General features: G+C 39.3%; 1 protein-coding gene across 2 annotated transcripts in view; it reads left to right on the top strand.

Moving 5' to 3' along the window:
• Positions 1–19,998, top strand: part of SLAIN1 (SLAIN motif family member 1) — a 54,062-nt gene that overhangs the window by 956 nt on the left and 33,108 nt on the right. For both annotated transcript variants that reach the window (XM_075139735.1, XM_075139745.1), the window contains exon 2: positions 2,714–2,853. In XM_075139735.1, coding sequence (XP_074995836.1) covers positions 2,714–2,853 — 140 coding nt within the window. The remainder of the gene's footprint in view (positions 1–2,713; positions 2,854–19,998) is intronic.

Below are 19,998 nucleotides of genomic sequence, written 5' to 3'. Positions count from 1 at the left end.
TGCCTCCCCATCCTAAAATCTCTGCCCAATTGTCTCCCATCTTCAGGGATTTGGGAGGGCTTTTGTCTTTTAGACATTGATCTAAATGGTTGCTTGTGTATCTTAAGCGCCCGTGTAGCGCCAAAAGGCACGGTTGAGTGCTAGTAAATTTAATACAGCAGAAATGAATAGTGAATGAATAAAGCAGAAAATAAAATCGACCTAGAGGAATGCTTACGCTTACTTAAAAACAAATAGAAGGGGAAATTATAGACTGAAATTATAAATAAATAAGTGAGTCTGGTGCCTCAAAACTTGGCTCAGCAACGTGGACGAACATGGTAGGGACAATGCTGGAATACTGTGTAAATCATTGGCTGTGTAACCATGTTAAACTTAATTGATGCTCAATTGTTTTAAAGTGTCGATAATAAAATATATAGTATCTATATTTAAATAACTGTTTTAAGTATCTGTCAAGGCTTCAATGTAGTTTTTTATGCGGTTAGTTTTTAAATCGAGCTGATGTTTGCGTCAGCTGAGAATAAAGTACAGTATTAGCAGCTGAGATACATGTAAACATCCTTATTTTTGGTAGCAGAGAAAGGATTTAAAAATTAATCCAAATATTGTAAATATTTCTTGAATGCTATTTGTGTGTACTTCGTGGTACAAATAATACTATGTTTCCAGTTTCAGAAAATAGCTTTTGAGAATCATCAACAAATTATATGGAAATTTTTGTCGGTGTTGTTTCATTGTGTGTACCGTTAGTCTGCGCGGGGCTGTATTGAGGTTGTCGATGCGCACTTGAATCAAATTTTATGTCGGTCCTAACCCCTAACTTTCCTTCACATTAAGGAATATCGAATTTGTTTGATCCCGTCCTGTTAAACAAAATGTTTTCCCTGTTCACATTTCAGGGTGGTAGAAAGTCATTGTTATTTTATGTGCATTAGTAAAACTTAGTAAAATTTGCTGTTTGATTTGCCCCCTGGAAGCAATCCTAAATGTTTTTTTTGGGTGCCAAAACTTACCTTGATGTCACACATGTATGTGTACACAGGAAGAATTTGGGAAGAGGGATTTGTTAGCTAGTTTATTCCACTAAGAGTGAGTTGTTTTAGCTGTTGAAAGTTTTTAGTTCAAGGCTAAATCTCCGCCATTGTCCATGAAAGGTCAGCTGTGTGATGCCAGCTGCTTGGGGCTTTTTTGTGATGTCAGTCTTTAAAGCAAACTGCTGTCTGGAAAGCCAAAGACCAATGCATATCCTAGTTGTTGATTAGCAATTTTAGCCCTTAAATACCTTTGCTTTTTTTTTTTAACTGCAGTTACAAAAAATTGTAGAATTAGCATCATTGCAGACAAGTCAAACCTCTTTTTGCTGTTCAACTTTTTACACAAACGTCTGATCACTGAGAATTCATCAGTCAGATGTTTAGCTTTTGAAGCACTTTGCAGGTTAACAGGAAAGCTGAAAGCTTTTCTTTTTTTTTGTGTGGTGTTTTTTTTTTTTTTTTTTTCCTTTTAGTTTTTCTCAGTATCATTTGTTAAATGTGTAGCCAGGCACTGCAGGAAGTCAAGGGAAATGAGTCCTCTCCTCAGAAATTCAATAGCTGATCTCGGCTGGGATTGCCAAGGCAGATAGCAGTCACAGTAAGGATATTTATTCCTTATGGATAGAAAGTGCCGATTGATTTCACAGAAAAAAAAACCATTGAGCAGACACTGGAGAACAGTTGCTCTCGGGGGACTTGGGTAGCTGTTGAGCCAAAACCCTGGAGGTGAAAGGCTGCTACCTGTTAGTGGTCCCCTGAGGAGCTCAATCCTTTTTTTTTTTCATTCTTGCCTTTTGCACCCCTGTGTGCAGGCCAGATTCCTTTGCAGCCCGTGGAGTGTTTTGCTAGTGCCTGAGAATCTGCCTCTGACTGTCTGCAGCTCCGTCGATCAGAAGTGGTCACGCCAAGGAGCTGCGAGCAGTCTCCAGCGGCCAAGAATAGTTCCCTTTCCCGGGAGATCTGTGCTCTCCCGGGTGAACCGGCATCTGCTTGTGTCTGCAAGAGCAACAGCAGCAACGCAGATCCTGGCTTCAGGAATTTCTCCATGAAATCTGCTTTGATACCTGGCTTCCTAATGTGCTTGACCATCTTATTAGTTGCCTACTCTTGTCTGAGAATAACGCATATGCACTAGCTTTTCTTGCTTTTTTTTTTTTTCCTGCTGGAATTCAATATTGAAATTGGATTTTCATTGTTTCTCAGCAAATGTTTTCTAATCTTTAAAAATCTGACTTGTGAAATAATAACAGTGAAATTGTGATTTAAATGTAAAATCAAATAATGAAATTCTCTAATCTCCAGTACAGATAAATATAAAAGGGAAAACTGATAGCATCTTTGGTGTGTGTACAGCTCCTAATGCATTTGAACTTTGGGCAGTGCTGAAATTCAGCCTGTGGTAATGATGAGATGTAAGATTTTTATGAGAAGTCTCCTTGAACTTTGATTTGACATGCCAGACCTGTAGAGTTCATATTTTGCCACCTACTTTTCTGAGGAGGGAAGAAGAAAACTAGTGTAAACTCTCCTACTTCAATAATATCTTTTGTTATTAGAATATCATATTGCAGGGCATTGCACTGTTATACATTATTAGCGGGCAGGAAATTGAGAATACAGAAGTAAACTTTTAAGTATTGCATATCTTGCTAATATTTGTATGTGTTTTGGTTAAGGTTGTATGTCTTGCCTACCAAGACTTTGGCTCCTCAAGAGAAATCACTGAGTCCTCTGCAGTGGTGCAGGCGTGTTCTGGATCATCCAAGTCCTGAGATAGAGGCTGCAAAACGTTCCTTATGCTTTAGATTGGAACAAGGTAATCTTATTCTTTGAATTTCTTTACTAGTAAGTTGGCATTTTTGGTCTGGCATTTCACTCATGTTTTGTGTTTTTCACAATTTAGCAAGCTTTACGAATGGCAGACATGTAGTTTCTTCCTGTGTATGCAAGTCTTCCTTCACTACATAAATGCTGATAATTGTTTGATTTTTTTTTTTTTCTGATCATGCATTTTTTAAAGTGTTCTTCTCCTTCGTTACCCTTTTCTTCCCCTGCATAACTCATGATTTTTAAACTTGGCATTTTTCATCCGTTGCTTAAAATAGCGGACCTCTTGGCAAGAAAACTTCGATGCTAACTTTACTATTGGTATCTCTATTGAGTTTTGAAAAACAGTGCTTTTGGTTTTTTGTAAAGCCAAAATTGTCACGGTGCTATAAATTTTTAAAGGCATATTTGTCCACATCTAATGTAGTATCAGGACTTTAAGTATTGGACAGACCAAGAAGAGCTGTGACTTGACTGCTAGCACTGCTTTGTTGGGCTCTCAGTAGTCTCAAGTACTGGGATCAATCTGCTGGCTGTGTGGTGCCAGTGAACTTGTAGAGTTATACCTGGGTGTGCTGAATTTTGTTCTAAATAAATACCGGCCACAATTATTTTTACTTTTTTACCATTTAGAGTCCCATTAAGATTATAGTAAGTGTTGTTGAAGAGAGTGATTAAGGTAAGAAATATTATCTTAAGATTTATAACTCACTAGGAAAGAAAATGCAAATGAACAATATAGGAAGACAACAGGAGAAAGAAATAAAGCTAATGTGAGCATATGGTTGTATAATCTAGCTACAGCCGTCATTAAGAGAGATTGAGCGTGTACCTATATGCTTTGGAGGATATGAGTGCTGTGGATTAGTCTTATCCAAAATCGGGCATTTAGTTGACTCAGTCTCTGAAGGCATCTGTCTCTTTGCATTGACTATAAAAGATCCTACAATGGTTATTGTCCTAGCAATATGCAGTTGAGCTCATTTGCCTAAAGTTAGGTGGACCAAACTGGTTCCTATGTTGGTAATTATCCCACATAGCTTTAGGGTGGAATTTGGCTCACGATTTGGACACCTGAGTTTAGGTGTCTGTTGTGGGACCTGGGTGTCCACGCTTGGCAGTCAGTGGGAGTTTTGTCCATCGAGTCAGAGGAATCAGGGGAGCTGCTCAGGTGGCGAGGTGTAGGTGTTGGCCTTAGGATGAAGTCAATAGCTTTCTCGAGTCCACTGACAGTAATGGGTGCTTGGCACTCAACTCCCATCTGGTCACCTGAAGGTACATCTGTGTGGTATAGGGTGTCCCAGTTCGGCACTGAATCCCAGTGTAGAGGCTCCATAGGGATTGTCCCACGTAAAGCCATTCGAGATGTTCTTGGTTACCCTGGCTGACCTCCAGCTTCCACTCAGGATGGATACAGACCTTCCATAGGTCCTGTGCCCTATCTGCCATTCCTTTGGATGATATCTTGGGCACCCAAGGGCCTCTGAGATCGGCCAGCGCACCTAGGTATGGGCAACTGAATCAAGTCCATAATGTGAATGTAGAAACAAGCCAAAGGAATGCATGACCTATTTTTCCCTTACAAGGTATTATTTAAACTTAATAGGCAATAAAGACATTATTAAGGCAAATTTATTGTTTCAAATTTAAATCACTCTGTGGTTATCAGTTCAATCTCTCTGTGCAGAGGTCACAGTGAATGATGTATGTCACGTAGAGTTATGTTGACAACGAGTTGTTTTGATCCGTATGTTCTGCTCATGGTGATGGGTTCATGAACTTCCTGTGCTCTGTAGAAAGTTTCTGAAAAATTATATGCCATGTATGAAACCCATTATGGGAGCAGTATGTTCAAGGACAGAATGGACTTGTGTTTCTACTGCAGCAATTCTATGCTAAAATTGTTTTAATTAATAATTCAGTTAGACTTGATTAACTCTCGTATTTCTAAAGATTTTCTTTTTATCACCTATACCTTTACAAATAATACGTAATAAGCAAATTTCATTTCTTACCCTAACTTTGTAGAAATTGGTTTCACAATATTTATTTCTTCTTCAGTTTTGAAACCAGGTGTGAGATTGTTGTAAGAATCCAATAATTCTGTTTTAAAGTACAACGAACTTTCTGTAATCTGACTTTCCTGGGTTTTGTTTTGCAGTCCACTCTATCAGTAAGTATATGTGTATAAATATGTATATATAATTTTATCCTAATTTTAAAAGTAAGAATGGCATTCTTCTTTTCTGGTATTAAAGTTTCAAAGTTTGTACTTGTCAATTGAACAGTGTTTTCCCCTTTTAGCCATATGCCTTGAAAGGACATTTTAGAGGGTTTTTGAAATCTAGTTATGCCTTTTCTGTTTGGCAGTGAGCCGATGGTGACACTGATGTACTTGAGAGTTATTAAATGTGTAGTCAAAAAACATTTGTAATGTACCAATCTGTGATTTCTGAAATGCCTTATAGGTAGAATTCACTTAGTAATTTTGTCCATGGTGCATTAGCCAAAAATTAATCCAGTTTAGATTGTCATAGCTCTTTAGGCACTATAGTACGCATAGAAATAAAAAGCAGTAAAAATCGATTTTTGTCTGCAGAGTCAGCTTATCTGAATGAATGCACACAGAGAGAAGAGCTGTGAGCCAAAAGAAGAAAAATTTTGTCAGGCTGTTTTTCTGACTTTTAACTAATTCCTGCTGTTTTTCTGACTTTTAACTAATTCCTGCTCTCTTCTATGATTTTTAAATCTGTGGTCATTTATTCCTGCTCATTTAATTTTTCTTACTACATTGTATCCTTATTTTCATAAAAGTATTCATTTGTTGTCTGAAATATCCCAGCATTAGCTCATAGCAAGGCTAAAGGTCTTGTGAGACACTTCTGCTAAAGCAATCCCAGGCAATGAAATAACACAATGACTACTTGGTCTTTCAGGCTGGAGAATCACTCAAATGATGCTAGTTTACCTTTCACCTTGTTGGGCTCACCAGCCCGTTTCTTTTCTAGTGAAAATGACTGTTTTAAGTATTTCATGGTGGAAGTAAGATTTCATCTTGGCATAAATCTTTATGGATATAAGCACAGTGGTGGTCTCCAGCAGGTGGTTCTTCTGTAAACCGCAGTGAGAACTTGGACAGGCTTCTCAACGTTCCTCTGGTCTACCACTATGTAGGTAAAGCTTTTATCGACTTTGTAATGAACTAGGCTTATTGCGAGCCCTGTTTCTGTGGATTAGGCATGCTAGCTTTAAAGAGGATGAAAGTTAAATGTAACCTCCTGTGATAAGATCTTTGCTTGGAATTGTTCCTGTTTTCTGTGAGCAATTCTACTGTTGAGATAATATTTGGTTGCTGTTTTTTCTCTGTGGCCTGACCTGGATCACTTCTTTATTTTTGCTCTTTTTCAATCATCTTTTGTTTGAAACCTTTCTGGTTTGTTTTGTTTATAGCAGTTCTCTGTCTGCTGTAGGGTCAGTTCCCTCTCCCTTCGGTTTTTAATTTTCCTTAGATGCATTCAGATCAACAGGGCCACGTCACAGTCTTAACAGTGTCGTGGACCTTCTTCTGTATTTTCTCGGTAGTACTTGGAGATGTTGGGACATGTCAGTATTAAGTCCAGTGACCAGAGTGATGCAATGTGTAAACTTCCTAGCTGGTGCAGAGATCGATGAGATGGTGTTGATTGACACCCTGGCTGAAGATACCCTGTATAGCTTCACTTCTGTAAAATGCTCTGGAGGAGGCGGGTGGATAAACTGAGGAGTTAAGAGGCTTAGCAAGCAGTCGGTCTGTAGGAGCTCAGCCTTTATCCAGGGCTTCAAAGCATATCTCATCCAATTCAGCCTTCCAGACAGAAAACTCCTCTTTCTTGGAGAGTATGAAGTATTGGCTGGATTCAGAGTTTGGCTTAGATGAGTTCTTATTCAGAAATACTGCTTCAGGTGCTTAAAAAAAGTAGGCAACAGAAGTCTGTAGGTTTTGCAATTGGCTCTGGTAATTTATAGTCTTAAGATTAAACTCTGCTTCCTTTCTTAAAATGAATAATGTGCTTCAGGATGAATGCTGTTATGTCATCTGCGGGTAATAAGGTATGTTGTGAAACAGATCCATTGTCATTTCTCTCCAATTGCTTATGATTTCACAAAACCAAAGAATCTCATCAGTGAAATTTTAGCTTTTGTTGTGCTGGATCCTATGTCACATGTCGGTTAGGTTTGATGTCGAAACATATAGCATATCCAGAAGAAAAACTGTGTGTGTGCGTGGAAGATTTAATTTGACAGTACTATATGTTTTTTACCTGTAAAAAAACCTCTTACAGCTGGTAGGGCCCCAGGCAGAAGGTTTTTACCTGGATGTGAAACTTGTTGCTTACACAGAAGGAGGCCAGGTTCTGTCCCATTCTCCTAATTCACTTTCCCTTCCCAAGGGTTCATAGTGAAGTCATTTAGTGGAGTCTTTATGATATAAAATACATCTCATCAGCTAAGAATTGCTGTCACAGGGAACTTCTACACTGTAGTCTGTTAACAGCAGAAGCAAACAGAAAATACTGTAAATGGACTAAAGCTTTTATTTTGTATGCTTGAGCTAGATCCAGTGCAGGGTGGGATTTTTTTATTTTCTAAAATAGGTTTAAGTTTATTTGCTGTCCATTGATGCATCAGAGATGTATGTTCTAGCACTCGGGACTAGATTAATAAGATTTGATACAGCTTTCTCATCCTTATTTTTCACATGTAATGGAGATTAAAGTTTTATGAAAAATGCTTTTGGGGTAGCAAGTGATAACATGCTGAAGCTTGCAGATGATTGCGTTGTTGTTTCCATCATAAATAACAACATTGCTAAAGCTCTAGAAGGAATGAGAAGTGGCACAACTGATTTGGTTCCTTTTGGTATATATTTCTGATATTAAAAGGTGATGAGCAACAGTAACTCCTATCAGCATCTGAGCACCTTTCAGGGAATGTGACATCTTGGAGGACAGGATGCATAGCAGTCTTCTGCTGCAGTACAAGCATAGTGCTCAGAGCGCACATATACATGCACAGGAGTTATTTCCCATTAGATTTCATTTATTTGACGTAACCTGTTGTAACAGCTGCATAATTCCAAGCAGTTCTTAGAGATTTTGCAAATGCAGGTATCACTGGGTTTTCTAACACAGCTGCTGAGGATGATTTGTGTATTTCAATTGGGAAAAACTTGGTTTTGATATTCTGCTTAGAAGCGTGTGCTTGCATTTCAAACAGAATATTTCTCTCTAGCACTGGAACATTTCTACTCTGCAAGTACATCTCAAGATATAAGTGGTTGAAAACCCTTATGGCAACAAATGCATAGAAGATCAGACGCTTCACTTTTTATTAATTTCACAGGTATCCCTTGCCTTTTTAATATGGCTCTTAGATATGACTTTTACTTTTTATTGAATTATAATATGCATACTATTTAAGAACTTCATTTCATATTTGGGGATTGACTGTGGTACAGCTCATAATTAAGTATTTTCTTAGAATTGATTTCTGCTTGTCATGATATTTACAAGAAGATGCTGAATTCTGAAGTTTATGTAAAGGTTGGTAGAGAGGTGGTGTTGGATCTTACCTCAGTTGAGAAGATTCCCATCCCATTTTAGAATGTAAGTGTTCTATTAATCCACGCTAGCTGCTGAGCTGGGATTATCAGCTCATCATGAGTGGCTAAACAGCTAGAAACACAGTCAAATTTTACATGAGGATTTCAGTAGGCTTATTTAAAATAAGAATAATTTATGCTTGCAATATAGGCTCAAAGTCTGTAATGCAGCATGTGTCTAAAAGCAATAGTAGTAGCATCAACCTTGACAGTTACGCTGAAAATACGGGCCCAATTAGCGTTATCCAGCAGAGTGCTAACAGAGTGGTTTTGTTTCCAAAGTACACAACTACTTTCCTGGATAGAAATTAAAAGGGAACCTAGGTTTTATTAATGGACCTGGGGGCGCTTGAAAGCTTATCCTCTGAAGATTTTTTTTTTCCTATGGAAAAGAGGATCTTTTCAAAACTGGGCTGTTCTGGAAGCTGTCATTTCATTTTTGCTCCTGATAGTCTATGTGTCTTGCTCATTGTTTGCTAGTCCCCAAATTATTCTTATAGCTTTTGTCTTACATGCTGACTTTCTTTCACTGCCTATTTTTGATGCTGCAGAAGAGAGCTGGGAATAACATTTCAGAATGTAGACAAGCCTCCCCCATGTGGTATATAGAGATAGCGCTGCTTCTTTGCTAAAATGTTGTTTATTTCTGTGTTTTCACTTTCAGGGAGGACTTTGGTTCTTGTCTTCATAGCATTGCATATTTTGGGAAGCTTTTGTTCAGACTGTTTTATGCCATGACCCCTAAGTATCTTTTTGTTGGTTACTTCTGGGGTATAGTCCACAGTCCTGTAAATATGCCACGCAGTCTTTCTCCTTGGCAGCTAACCTTGCATTTTAATATATTAGAAGGAAGTTGATTATCTGCACTTGCTTTACCAAGTGTTCCCCATCCAGCATATCTCTGTTCATATTTTGTGGAAATACAACATTTATACCAGTAATTTGCTTTTACCTAGGGATTGTGCAAGAGTTCTTGTAATACGATAAAACTTTTTTGACTCTACCCGATAATGAAATGTAGTCAGTAAGCTCTAATCTGAATACTTGTGAGGCCTGGGCATTCACAGATTTGCTTGATCTTTTTTATGTTGCAAGACAGAGGATAACTTAGTACGAATGATAGAGACATAGGAGTTTATAAAAAAATTTCCCAAGTCTTTCATATAATTTTCTCTCATGAACCTCCCCTAAAATATTATTTTCTTAATTCTACTTCTAGATGGGATATATTTGTAAAACTTATAATGACAGAAAATGTTTTCTTGTGGAATATTCACTTTTTGGGGGGTTACTAAGCCATTCTTAAAGTCTTTGAATGTGGCTTGATCAAACACTGTAATTGAATACTTAATTAAAAACTTCACGCTTCTGGGAAGACTGAGGGAGAAAAGTAGTGTAAGTCTGCCTGCAAGACTAAAAATCGTTTTTCTCAGCAAAAAGAAGCAGCTGAAACCTAGGTAATTCTTGCTTTGAAAAGCATTTGCAGCAGTTTAAAGACTACATTTTTACTAATTTTAAAGAATCATAAGAAAATAAGTCACAAAATAGACTTCATGTTCTTGAATATTTTATTTTGTGATTGAAGTATTTGGCTATGAGATGTTATGGAAAACTGATATGGGGTAACAATTGATTTTTAAAGTGACATTGAGCTGATAGCTTAGGCATTACTTATTTATTTTGTTGTTTTATTTTTTTATTTATTGTTTTATTTCTTTTATTGTTTTACCACAATCAAAAAGTCATGTAAACCAAGAGACAAGAGGTGAATTTGGACCACCATTACCACTTCTACAATGTAAAGTACCTGAAAACTGATTCTACCCATCCAGCTGAGCTGAGATTGTACCCCCCTTGTCACACCAGAGAAATCTGTATGGTAACACCGTTTTGGGATAGCTTTTTCTTGAAAGCAGAAGCGTGGAAGTACAGCTGATGGCTGAACATAATCAATCCTGTGTGCTCCCCAGCTGCAGAGAGGGGCATTGCAAATGCATTCTGACTTGGAACAAGTAAGTTTGCTCACCGTTGGAAAGAAAGCCAGCTTCTTTTGTATTGATTTGTCTTTATTATGTAGTACCAATATTGATCTTGCTACCTGTGCTATATTAATTCAGGATGAGATGACTTGTACCTGGAAGTGCGCATTTCTAAAATGGTTACACATAGAGGTAGAGGTGGCTGACTTTGATGAAGATGTCCTCATGTAGTCAGATAAATTCCACTATAAGAGTTGGTGAGTTGTATCCTCTGCTGCATAGGAGAGAAGATCAGTTAATTTATCTTCTCGCTTAGTTTTGTCTGCAGCTGCTGGAGGACAGATTGTTTTTGACTAAGTAGGGTAAGCGTTAGTAACTAGAGAGCTCTTGTAATTGTTAGTATTAAAAGTTATGATTAATGTAATCTAACTTGAACTACTAAAGTTAGATACTTGGAAAAAAATAGCTGTCTGTTGACTCTGAAGAAGCCAAAGGGCAATTCATCCAACCTGTCTCACTCCATTCTTAAGCAATTGTCTGATCTGAATCTGGAGATACTAATTTCTCTTTGCTAATTAGAAAAAAAACTTGAGTAGTGCTTAACATTGGAAGGAATTAGATGACAATATTCCTTTATACTTTTAACAAGTCTTGAATACCCTCTGCATTTTGCAAGAATAGCCCTGATGCCTTTCATTCAGAGATGGTTTCTCATTGTCTCCTATTTCTTCAGTCATGGCACTTCAGACCTTGCTCATAATCATTTGTTTAGATGTTCATTCTCCAGAATGGGGATAAACAGGACACTTGAGGGGGTTTTTGTGTGTTTTCACATACTAGTAGCTGATCTGAATCTTTCTGTGATAGTTAGGCACAACAGTTTTGTGCTAGAGTCCATACACTGGTGAACTAGTTGGTGTAAGTGCTATAGTATGTGTCTGCTGGTCTTAAATGAGATACATGGGGTATTGCTTTGTGTTGCATCTGAATCACAGAAGAAAATCTGGGTGATTGAATCTCTCCTGGAAAGATTTTTTGTGTCTCAGTTACCAGAGCCAGACATGGAGCTGTTTCTGTTCTATCTGACTGTAAGTACCTTGTCCTTGGGTCTCAGGCATTTATTATGTGAATTCATAGAACATGATATGGCCCAGATTTATTCCACCTAATTTTAGGCATGTGTCCAGTATACCTAATTTAATAGCACAGTCAGTTTGGCCACGATTCATTTATCTTAACAAAGGTGCTACGTGTAATTTGACATGCTCTTGGGTCCTTGAGACATCCAGATGGGGCAGATGGGTATGATACAGGAGCTGCACGACCACCTCACTAGTCTGAACCAGCTGGAGCACCTCAAATGTCATTACATTCTGGTTTTAGACAACTTAATCATGCCCCTGCTGTTTTGTGCTAAAGAGTGGGCTCTGCTCCAGACTCTAGGTATTTAAATGAAGCTGTCTAAACATAAAAGGAATGTTTAGAGCGGCCAGATATGGTGGACTTCAAGACGCAAGGGAGTGCACCGATCCATTTCTTCAGACCTGAAGTTGTTGGAGTCTCAGACCCAGGAGACTCCTCCTCTCCGGTCCACTAGATATGAAGCTGCTGCACTTCCCTGTTTCCAGGTCCAGCCATTTGTAAGGCTGAGCCTTGCTGGCAGATCTCACACCCACACTCATACATGCACACTCCATGTACCTGCCCAGACCTACAGACCCTCAAGTGTCAGACCCCAGCCCCCCACTCTCTGGAGTGACCTGTTGTCCCTGTGGTGTCCAGCCCCCAAACCTCCAGTCCTATCCGCTGGCTAGTCTGACTTGCTGTTTGCTGGCATCTCACCTGCATACTCATATGGACCTCTCTGTTAGCTGTCCTAGACCGAAAGTCCCTCCAGTGTCAAGCCTGTAGACCTGTAGTTGCTTGATAGCGGGTTCCCAGACTTTGTGTCCTGCTCGCTGGCTAGCGTGGTTTGAAGTTTGCTGGAATCTCTTTCATACACATGGCACAGAGGGCACCCTTTGCACAGAGAAATAGTTAGGAGAAGAGTTTAGTAAGAAGTAGAAAGAGACTGATCAGGCATAGGGCTGGCTCAGATCAGTGGGCTGACCAGCAGCTTGTTTCCGCATGGCCAGTGCCTCTTATCCCCCTTCTTTTCATTTCCCATGCATATTCCTTACCCATTCATTGTGATTCCCCCCTTTCTTTGTCCTTGTCTCCTCCTGAATAAGCAACTTGTCCCTAATTCCTTTAGCCCATTTTTCCTGGTTTTGCTACGTCTGTACCCAGATTTGGTATTTCTGGTGCCCTTACCGAAGTCATCTCAGCTTTACATGGCATTATGGATGGGGTTACTGAGGCACTGCTGACCTTGCAGGACTCTGCCCCCAAAGGTCCCTGATGCTTCCCTTCAGCTGCCTGTGATGTTCAGCTGTTTCTCATGGAACCCCCCTCAACCCCGTGAGAGACCCAGCCATCCTTCGTGGTGCTGCCGGTCACTTTTGGCAGCTTCACAGCCTGCTCCTTGCTATGTTCAACAATGTCTCGTGTCCGGTCCTGTAGTTCCTCATGTTGTGTCCAGTTACCTTCGCCTCTGGCCAAGGAGGAGAAACCATCTCCTGGCATACCTTCACACAAATGGTATTTAAATTCCCATTATAGCTAACAGAAAGACAAGGCTAGGTTTGGTTGTCCATATACACGGCATTGATGCCTTTGAAATGCCCTGACCAGTTGTCTAAATGGCACGAGATGCCTACGTGCAGGCAGCTGAAATGAGCTGTAGATCTGCATTGACTGTAATCAGAGCTTAGTTGCAAAACTTACTTGTGGACATTGTAGACCCCCAGAGGAAAGGCTGGTATAGCGATGAATGCCTGAAACAATTCTATGAGAGAAGGTTGATTTCTTTTTCTGCTTAGAGATCTATGTGTTAGTGTGTTAAATTTTTTAATAAACATTGTTTTTATCGGTAACGAAATTAATCTTTTCGATGATACATGTATTAATATCGCAGGTGACTTTAATATGTAACCTGTTAATTTGATGGATGTACTTTAAGAGTTTTGGAAGGAAAATCTGTTCTAATTCTTTTCTAATTAATTCTGGATGTAGCTTCAGGCTACAGCTTTTAAATTATTAGCGTGTTGGCATATGGCTCTCAAGGTTTTTCATGCGTCATACAGCAATACATATTCATTATTTTGTCTTTTCTGTTTAGAATTGCTTTTTACATATGAAGAAATTCCGTATGCGCTTTATATTGATGCTATCATATCATTGAAAAGTTATCAGCAAACAAGAAAATAAGTCGTGCAAGATAACTTGCACTTGCATATCTTTAGCACATGAACAGACTTTAAGTAGCATTAACTGCTTGCCACTTCTTTTAAAATCACTTGAAAGCCACGTGAAGATTTGTATCAGAAATGAAAGTAAGTTGTTAGGGCTAGGGGCTGTCATTTGTTTTATTTTTCGGGAGTGGTTCATATAATGTCATTCCAATTTCATTGGGCTCAAGGTACTACCACAGTATAGCCTTAGTAAAAGAGTAGGGTTGAGCATTAAGTCTTAAGAATTTGCATCTGACTGGTAGCGTTTTTTTTTTTTAATTTTAAAGTTATTTGGGACTTGATGTATTTGTGACTTTTGGCTTCAGGCAATTTTTCTTCATAACATGTCTTAAGTCTGTTATGGGTGCAAGGAAGGATTTTGTGACCTGTAGATGTGGGTGATAGCAACTTAGTCATCTGTTGTGTTGTTGCCTGCAAATACAGAGGACTGGGCTCAGCATTCTAACATCTTAAGGTCCTTTCTTCCTAGAAGTCCACTATGTCCCTCACGTAGCTGTGTGAAACACTAGCAAACCTTCTCACTGTTCTTTGTTCCTCTCCCCAGCCCATAGGAAAGGCAGGGGAGAGAGCGATTTGTAGGCCAGCACAAAATAGGACAAGATGGAGTGATGGAGGGAATCGTTGCTTCAGCCTGTTCCTCCATAGTGTCACCAGTTTTCTTTTTTGTCATTTCTGCTTCATGTGTTGCAGTCATATAGCCAATGTTAAGAGTGCCTCATGGTTGTTTCCCAACGTCTTTTGAAACACTGGATGTGAAATACTTTACTGTAATCACAAATGGATCTTTATTTAGAAATAAAAAAACAAATTTCAGTTTGTAAGTATGCACATATGTTCTTGTTGTTTTGGACTTAGTCCAAAAACCATTTTGTTATTTTTGGCCTATGTGGGTGCTGATAAATCTGAGATAACTACTTGGAAGAAACAAATTGTTTTTAAGGAATAGCTTGAAGAAACACCTCAAACCTTGTTGTCCAAGCTCATTTCTGCTTACTGTGGACATGACTGCTTTTGTTGGTGGAAATGCTTAAAAGATACTGTAGAGTGCCTTTTACCCTGAAAAGTAAGACTTGGGCAGAAGGATGTTGCAGCAGCGTAATAATTGTATTGGTGGTGCTTCTGCAACTTTTCTGCTTTGACTCTTGTCCTTTGTGCTATTCTCCTGCTTTCCCTCTTGTACTGTACTCTCGGTTGATAATGTTATACTCCTCTCTCCTTATCTGTCAGCTTATACCTATGTTGCTTGTTTGCGAGGAGCAAGGATTGCCTCTTTGATAAATGCTTGTGTAGTTCTCGCTGCAGTGCAGGTACCTCTGGGAGGTAGTCACAAGGCAAAGTTTACTTAGGGAGTCTCTCTCGAGGTGTCTGAAATCACCCCAGAGGAGCTTGAATTTAGGAATGTGCTCTGAGTTACTGCCAAGAGGAGTCAGTCTTTCTCTAGGGAGTCTGAGGAGACTAGTCTAGGCTAAAAATTGTCATTGCGGAAGCCCTGACCCCCATTACAGTAATGATAATGGTAATGGTATCTGTATCAAACAGCTATATGTCATTTTACCCATTTTTCTAGAAATAACTATCTGGTTAGTGCTCCTTAATGTGACTCTGGGTTGGTGTTGAACCTTAATTCTAACAAGGATGCGGATTCTCAATACTTTATTATACTTGGCAGTCACTTAAACCTCTATCAGAACTTTTCTTAATCCTAAACTTTTATGATTTTTTCCCCGTTCAGTGTTTTAGAAGTATGAAAAGCCTATTTTACAGTATCTTTTATTTTTGAGGGGTTTTGTATCTTTTCTCTGCTTTGGGTAACAGTATTAACACTTTCTCATAATAAGCACATAACTGTGACACCTGCTATTTATCCAAAAAGCCACAGGTGTCCTGAAGGGTAAGAGCTGCTTTTGACCTCAATTTCAGCCTAACTTGTAGCTTTTCCAGTCTGATTCAATATAGGCAGCAAGCGTAACTGCGCAAAGAAAAATGAGTGTAGCATCTTGGAACAGGGTGTCAGAGTCAGAAACCGTCGACAGAGAAGCTGCCTTGCAAAACCCTCTTGCCAGAGGTTTAACCTGTGAGTGAAGATAGTGTAGTAAGGGAAATGATAATGTGTTTAAGGGTGTTTCTTGGATGTAGGGGAAATCCAGGACTAACCAGTAAGGTTAGAAAAAATGCAGTTTAGGGTTAACGTTTGAATTGTTTAATCTTTTTCTGAGTTATGATAAATGATCAAGAAAGTTATATCCTAACAGGCACATATATTTGGATTCCACTTGGTATGTAATTATCCTATACTGTTAAGAGAAGGATGGAAATTGTCCTTCTATGAGTGTTATTTACAGAACAGGTTCCTCACCATTATGCTTACCTCTGTTGCAGATGTTAATGCACAAAAGAAAAAAGAGTTAGGTATGCTACCAGAAATTTCAAATTTAGGAAATGTAATTAGCTGTTTTTTTCCTGGAGTCACTTGTTCTCCTGAGCAAAAAATTACATCTTTGATTCAAATTGTTGCTAGCACATCTGCTTAGCAGTATAGTACATGTACACTTAAGAGAACTGTTGTATATCCTGCGTGGCATGTGGAAATGAAGTTCTCTTTTATTAACTGGATCAAAACCCCAGCTACTTTCTCTGAAGTAGTGCACTAACCACTAGATAATAGTCTTTTTTTGTTTTACTTCTAGTCCAATGAATAGACTAAAGGAATAGGACATCTTGAGCAGAAGAGCATGAGAGCACCATGTGTAGTAGCTGAGCTCTGATCTGAGAGGGGAGCTGAACCTGTTCTTTAAATCAAGCAGAGAAGGGTTAAGCGGCCTTGCTCCTCATCCTAGAGGAACCCCTTAAGCTGAACTTAGAGTGAAAGGGTGAAGGCGCCTTTCATCTTCCTCCATTTTGTGAATGGCAGCTGAACCCCTCTTGAAATCTATATAAAAAAATCTGGTTTATTCCCTAAAATAATCCTTTCAACATGTTCTTAAAAAACAAAAAAATTGTTTACTCTGTGGTTGAATGTTTGCCCTGACTATTACATATTTGTGAAGAGTTTTAGTTGATGTGACCTTATTTTAATTTTTTTTTTCTGGAACGGCAGTTTTACTACTGTCTCCTTCAGTCTTTTATTCAACTCCTGAGACCAAAGCTGCAGAAGGGGAGACTGTCCAGCAGAGTTCTGTGGGACTGCTGTGATTGCAATGACTCAGCTTCTGTACTGAATGCACAGGAAGATAAATACGATGGCACTGACGATCTTAGACCTACCAGTACAAAGGCGCAAAGACTCAAGAGATCACAAAGCAGCTGTTGTTCTCTAAGGGATGAAAACAGCATTTCCAAAAGAGTGGATGCACTGCTATCATTGGGGTTTTAAAACTGCTTTTGGCTGATTGAACTGGAGACGTATAATGTGTGGTTGCAAGAGATTAGAGAGATTTATTTCTGCACAAAAAAGCCCTATTAGGTTAACTGGTTTTGAAAACAGGCCTCCTTCTCAGATTGAAGTTAAGAAAATACACAAGACCTGTAATTTTCTGCTATGTAGAAAGCAGATTGCTGACAAGATAAAAGCGTCTCATGTTCTTAGTAGCCTCGAAGGGTATGCTTGTATATAGAGCACATACAGGCACACAGAAGACCTCACCCCTCCTTGTTGTGTTACCAAAACATAAGCAGACCCTAAGAGTTGATCCTGTCAATGCATACAACCTGTCTACACCACGCAGAGGCATGCCAGACAGCCTAGTTCCAATACATCCACACACTGCAGTGCAGTGCTGCGTGGATAATATACATCGGTATAGCTGTCACTTGAATCCAACTTGAATGTCATGATACTCTTCATATTTCAACTTTCAGGTCACATCTCCTTTAGCTACTATATATGTCTCTCTGTGTTAAACATGCTATAAGTGCTTTCAAGATGAGATTCATACTACTTTATTTAAGCCATCTTAAACTTCAGGCTTGAAATCAGGGAGTAGTTGAAAAACAGAGACGTCTCTAGAGCATGAGATCTGTCTTCCTCCAGTGACAGGGACAGACAGAGAGGAGCATAGTTGGTTAGGTAGGTCTGGAGGTCAAATTTGAACATTGAAAACTAATTGAGGTGAACATGGACCAAAGAGTTTATTAAAGATGAAGGACATGCTGCGTTTTGCGAAACGTTCTTCCTCCACCTCTCCCCCGCTGTGTGGTTAAAATTCAGATTGGCTTCCATACCATAGCTGTTGTAAGCATTTTTAGTTATCAAACAAAATTAATTTCCAGCCTTTACCTATGCTGTGGTAAACTGGAATTAATTGTGTTGAAAGCAGGCCTTCCACCACTGTAAAATTAACCTGAGACAAGAATCAAGTGAAATGTCTCCAGTTTTATGGTAGGAGGGGAGGTAACTAAACAAATAGTATTAAAAAAAAAAGATCTTTTGTAATTACATCTCATGTACTAGATGGTAGTAGTAGAAAACTTACAGTAGTAGAAATGTAGTAGGAAAAAGACCATGTTGATCCAAAACCTATTGAAATAACTGGAAGTCTTTAAGTGACTTCCTGGTGGTTTGTCCTTATCTTGGACATTGTCCTTATCTTAGTTCCGTAAGGTGCTTTGCCTACTAATTGTATGCTTTTTGGGATGAATGTCCAATAACTTTGAGAGGAGTCTTCTGCTTTATATTTGAGGCTAAAAATATGATAAGCTGGGATTCGGCATTTATTGGTTCCCACATGACTGAAAATACAGTAAGTTCAGGCTCTTGATTTGGCTGGCAGTGATCAGTACAAACTGTTTAAAACTCTGGAGCTTGATTCCCCACAGTCTGAGATTTTGCTTGAGGAGGATTTTGCAAAGCTTGCCTAGATGCCACGGGGTTCTTCTGATGCACGTTAGAGATAAACGTGGTATTCTTGCTGTTGTACAAGTGTCGGGAACGTCAGGTCTGTGCTGGAGACCTGAATGCATCATGGTTTTGTTCATCAAGAATGTGAAAAGATGTGAATCCACGACCTGCTTTGGCAGAAGTCCCTGGTGTGTATATATATAATGTTTGTTCTGGAAAGTTTTCCTTGTATAGATATTAGTTCTTGGCAATGCTTGTAGAGTGATGACATAAAGAACAACTTTCCTCAGTGGTGTAAGAGTCATTTACAGGTCCTACTATACTGCATTGGCAAAATACCCCTGCACCAACAGGCTTACTTGGTCTTTATCAAGTAATTCAAAGAATTGAGTGGATGTGTGGAGTAGACTGGTTTGGAGAAACAAGTATCTTTGAGCTGCAAGAGAGATGCCCAAGAAAAGCATCATCGTAAGTAGTAGTTCAAGGAGTCATCTGAGAGAGAACAGTCCAAAAATGAATTTACCTTTACCAGCTTTTACTGCAACTGAAAAAGATGGTCACTGCACCTACATGACTTGTACAAGGGTAGATGCAGCCCTCGTGTGAATAGGGGACATGAAACCGCTTCTCCTTCCCTTTGGATGCTGAGGCAAACTCCACACGTAAGGGTAGCCCCAAGGGACAGAGCTGTGTGGCTGAGGAAGAGGAGGACCTTTAAAAAGAGTCACATACGCCGTATGTGTACCAGATGGATTAGTAGCTTGCAAGCCTGCTCCTGAATAATAGATAACTATCTCCAAAGAAGTGGCAGGCCAGACTTCTCTAAGTCAACTTTACCACCAGATACTTCGTAGGATGATGAAGTGCTTAAGTGCACAGATTTATGATCCTAGGCCCATATGACAAGCAAACCCCCCACCCCAACATGCATTATTAAGCTTATATATGATACTAGGTTTCTCTCTTCATTGATCCGGAATCTCGGCTAGCAAGGGTGTTGAGTTAATGGGCTCAGCACACCCCGGGGGATGCGCCCAGGAAGGTTTGTAGAGCTACAGCTTCCCAGACCCTTTCTGTAAGTGGTTTGCAGATTCTTACAAAACAGGAACTCTGGTAACTACTCTCCATCTCAAAGTGGAATGACCCATCCTTGTGATTTGGTACTGCGGCAGCAAGTGCTGCTTCTGGGGCACAAGGAATTTCTGCCCTCTCTCCTAGTTAAGGCAGTTTAATTAGCATTTTTGCTGAATATCTCGATTAGATTTGCTTTAGACTTTAAACTTTCTTTGTTTCTTTATTGCAGACCTGAAAATTAGTGACGTAA

The sequence above is a fragment of the Calonectris borealis genome, chromosome 1 (assembly GCF_964195595.1).
Source record: "Calonectris borealis chromosome 1, bCalBor7.hap1.2, whole genome shotgun sequence".
NCBI lineage: Eukaryota > Metazoa > Chordata > Aves > Procellariiformes > Procellariidae > Calonectris > Calonectris borealis.
This window is presented reverse-complemented; position numbering and strand designations above follow the sequence as displayed.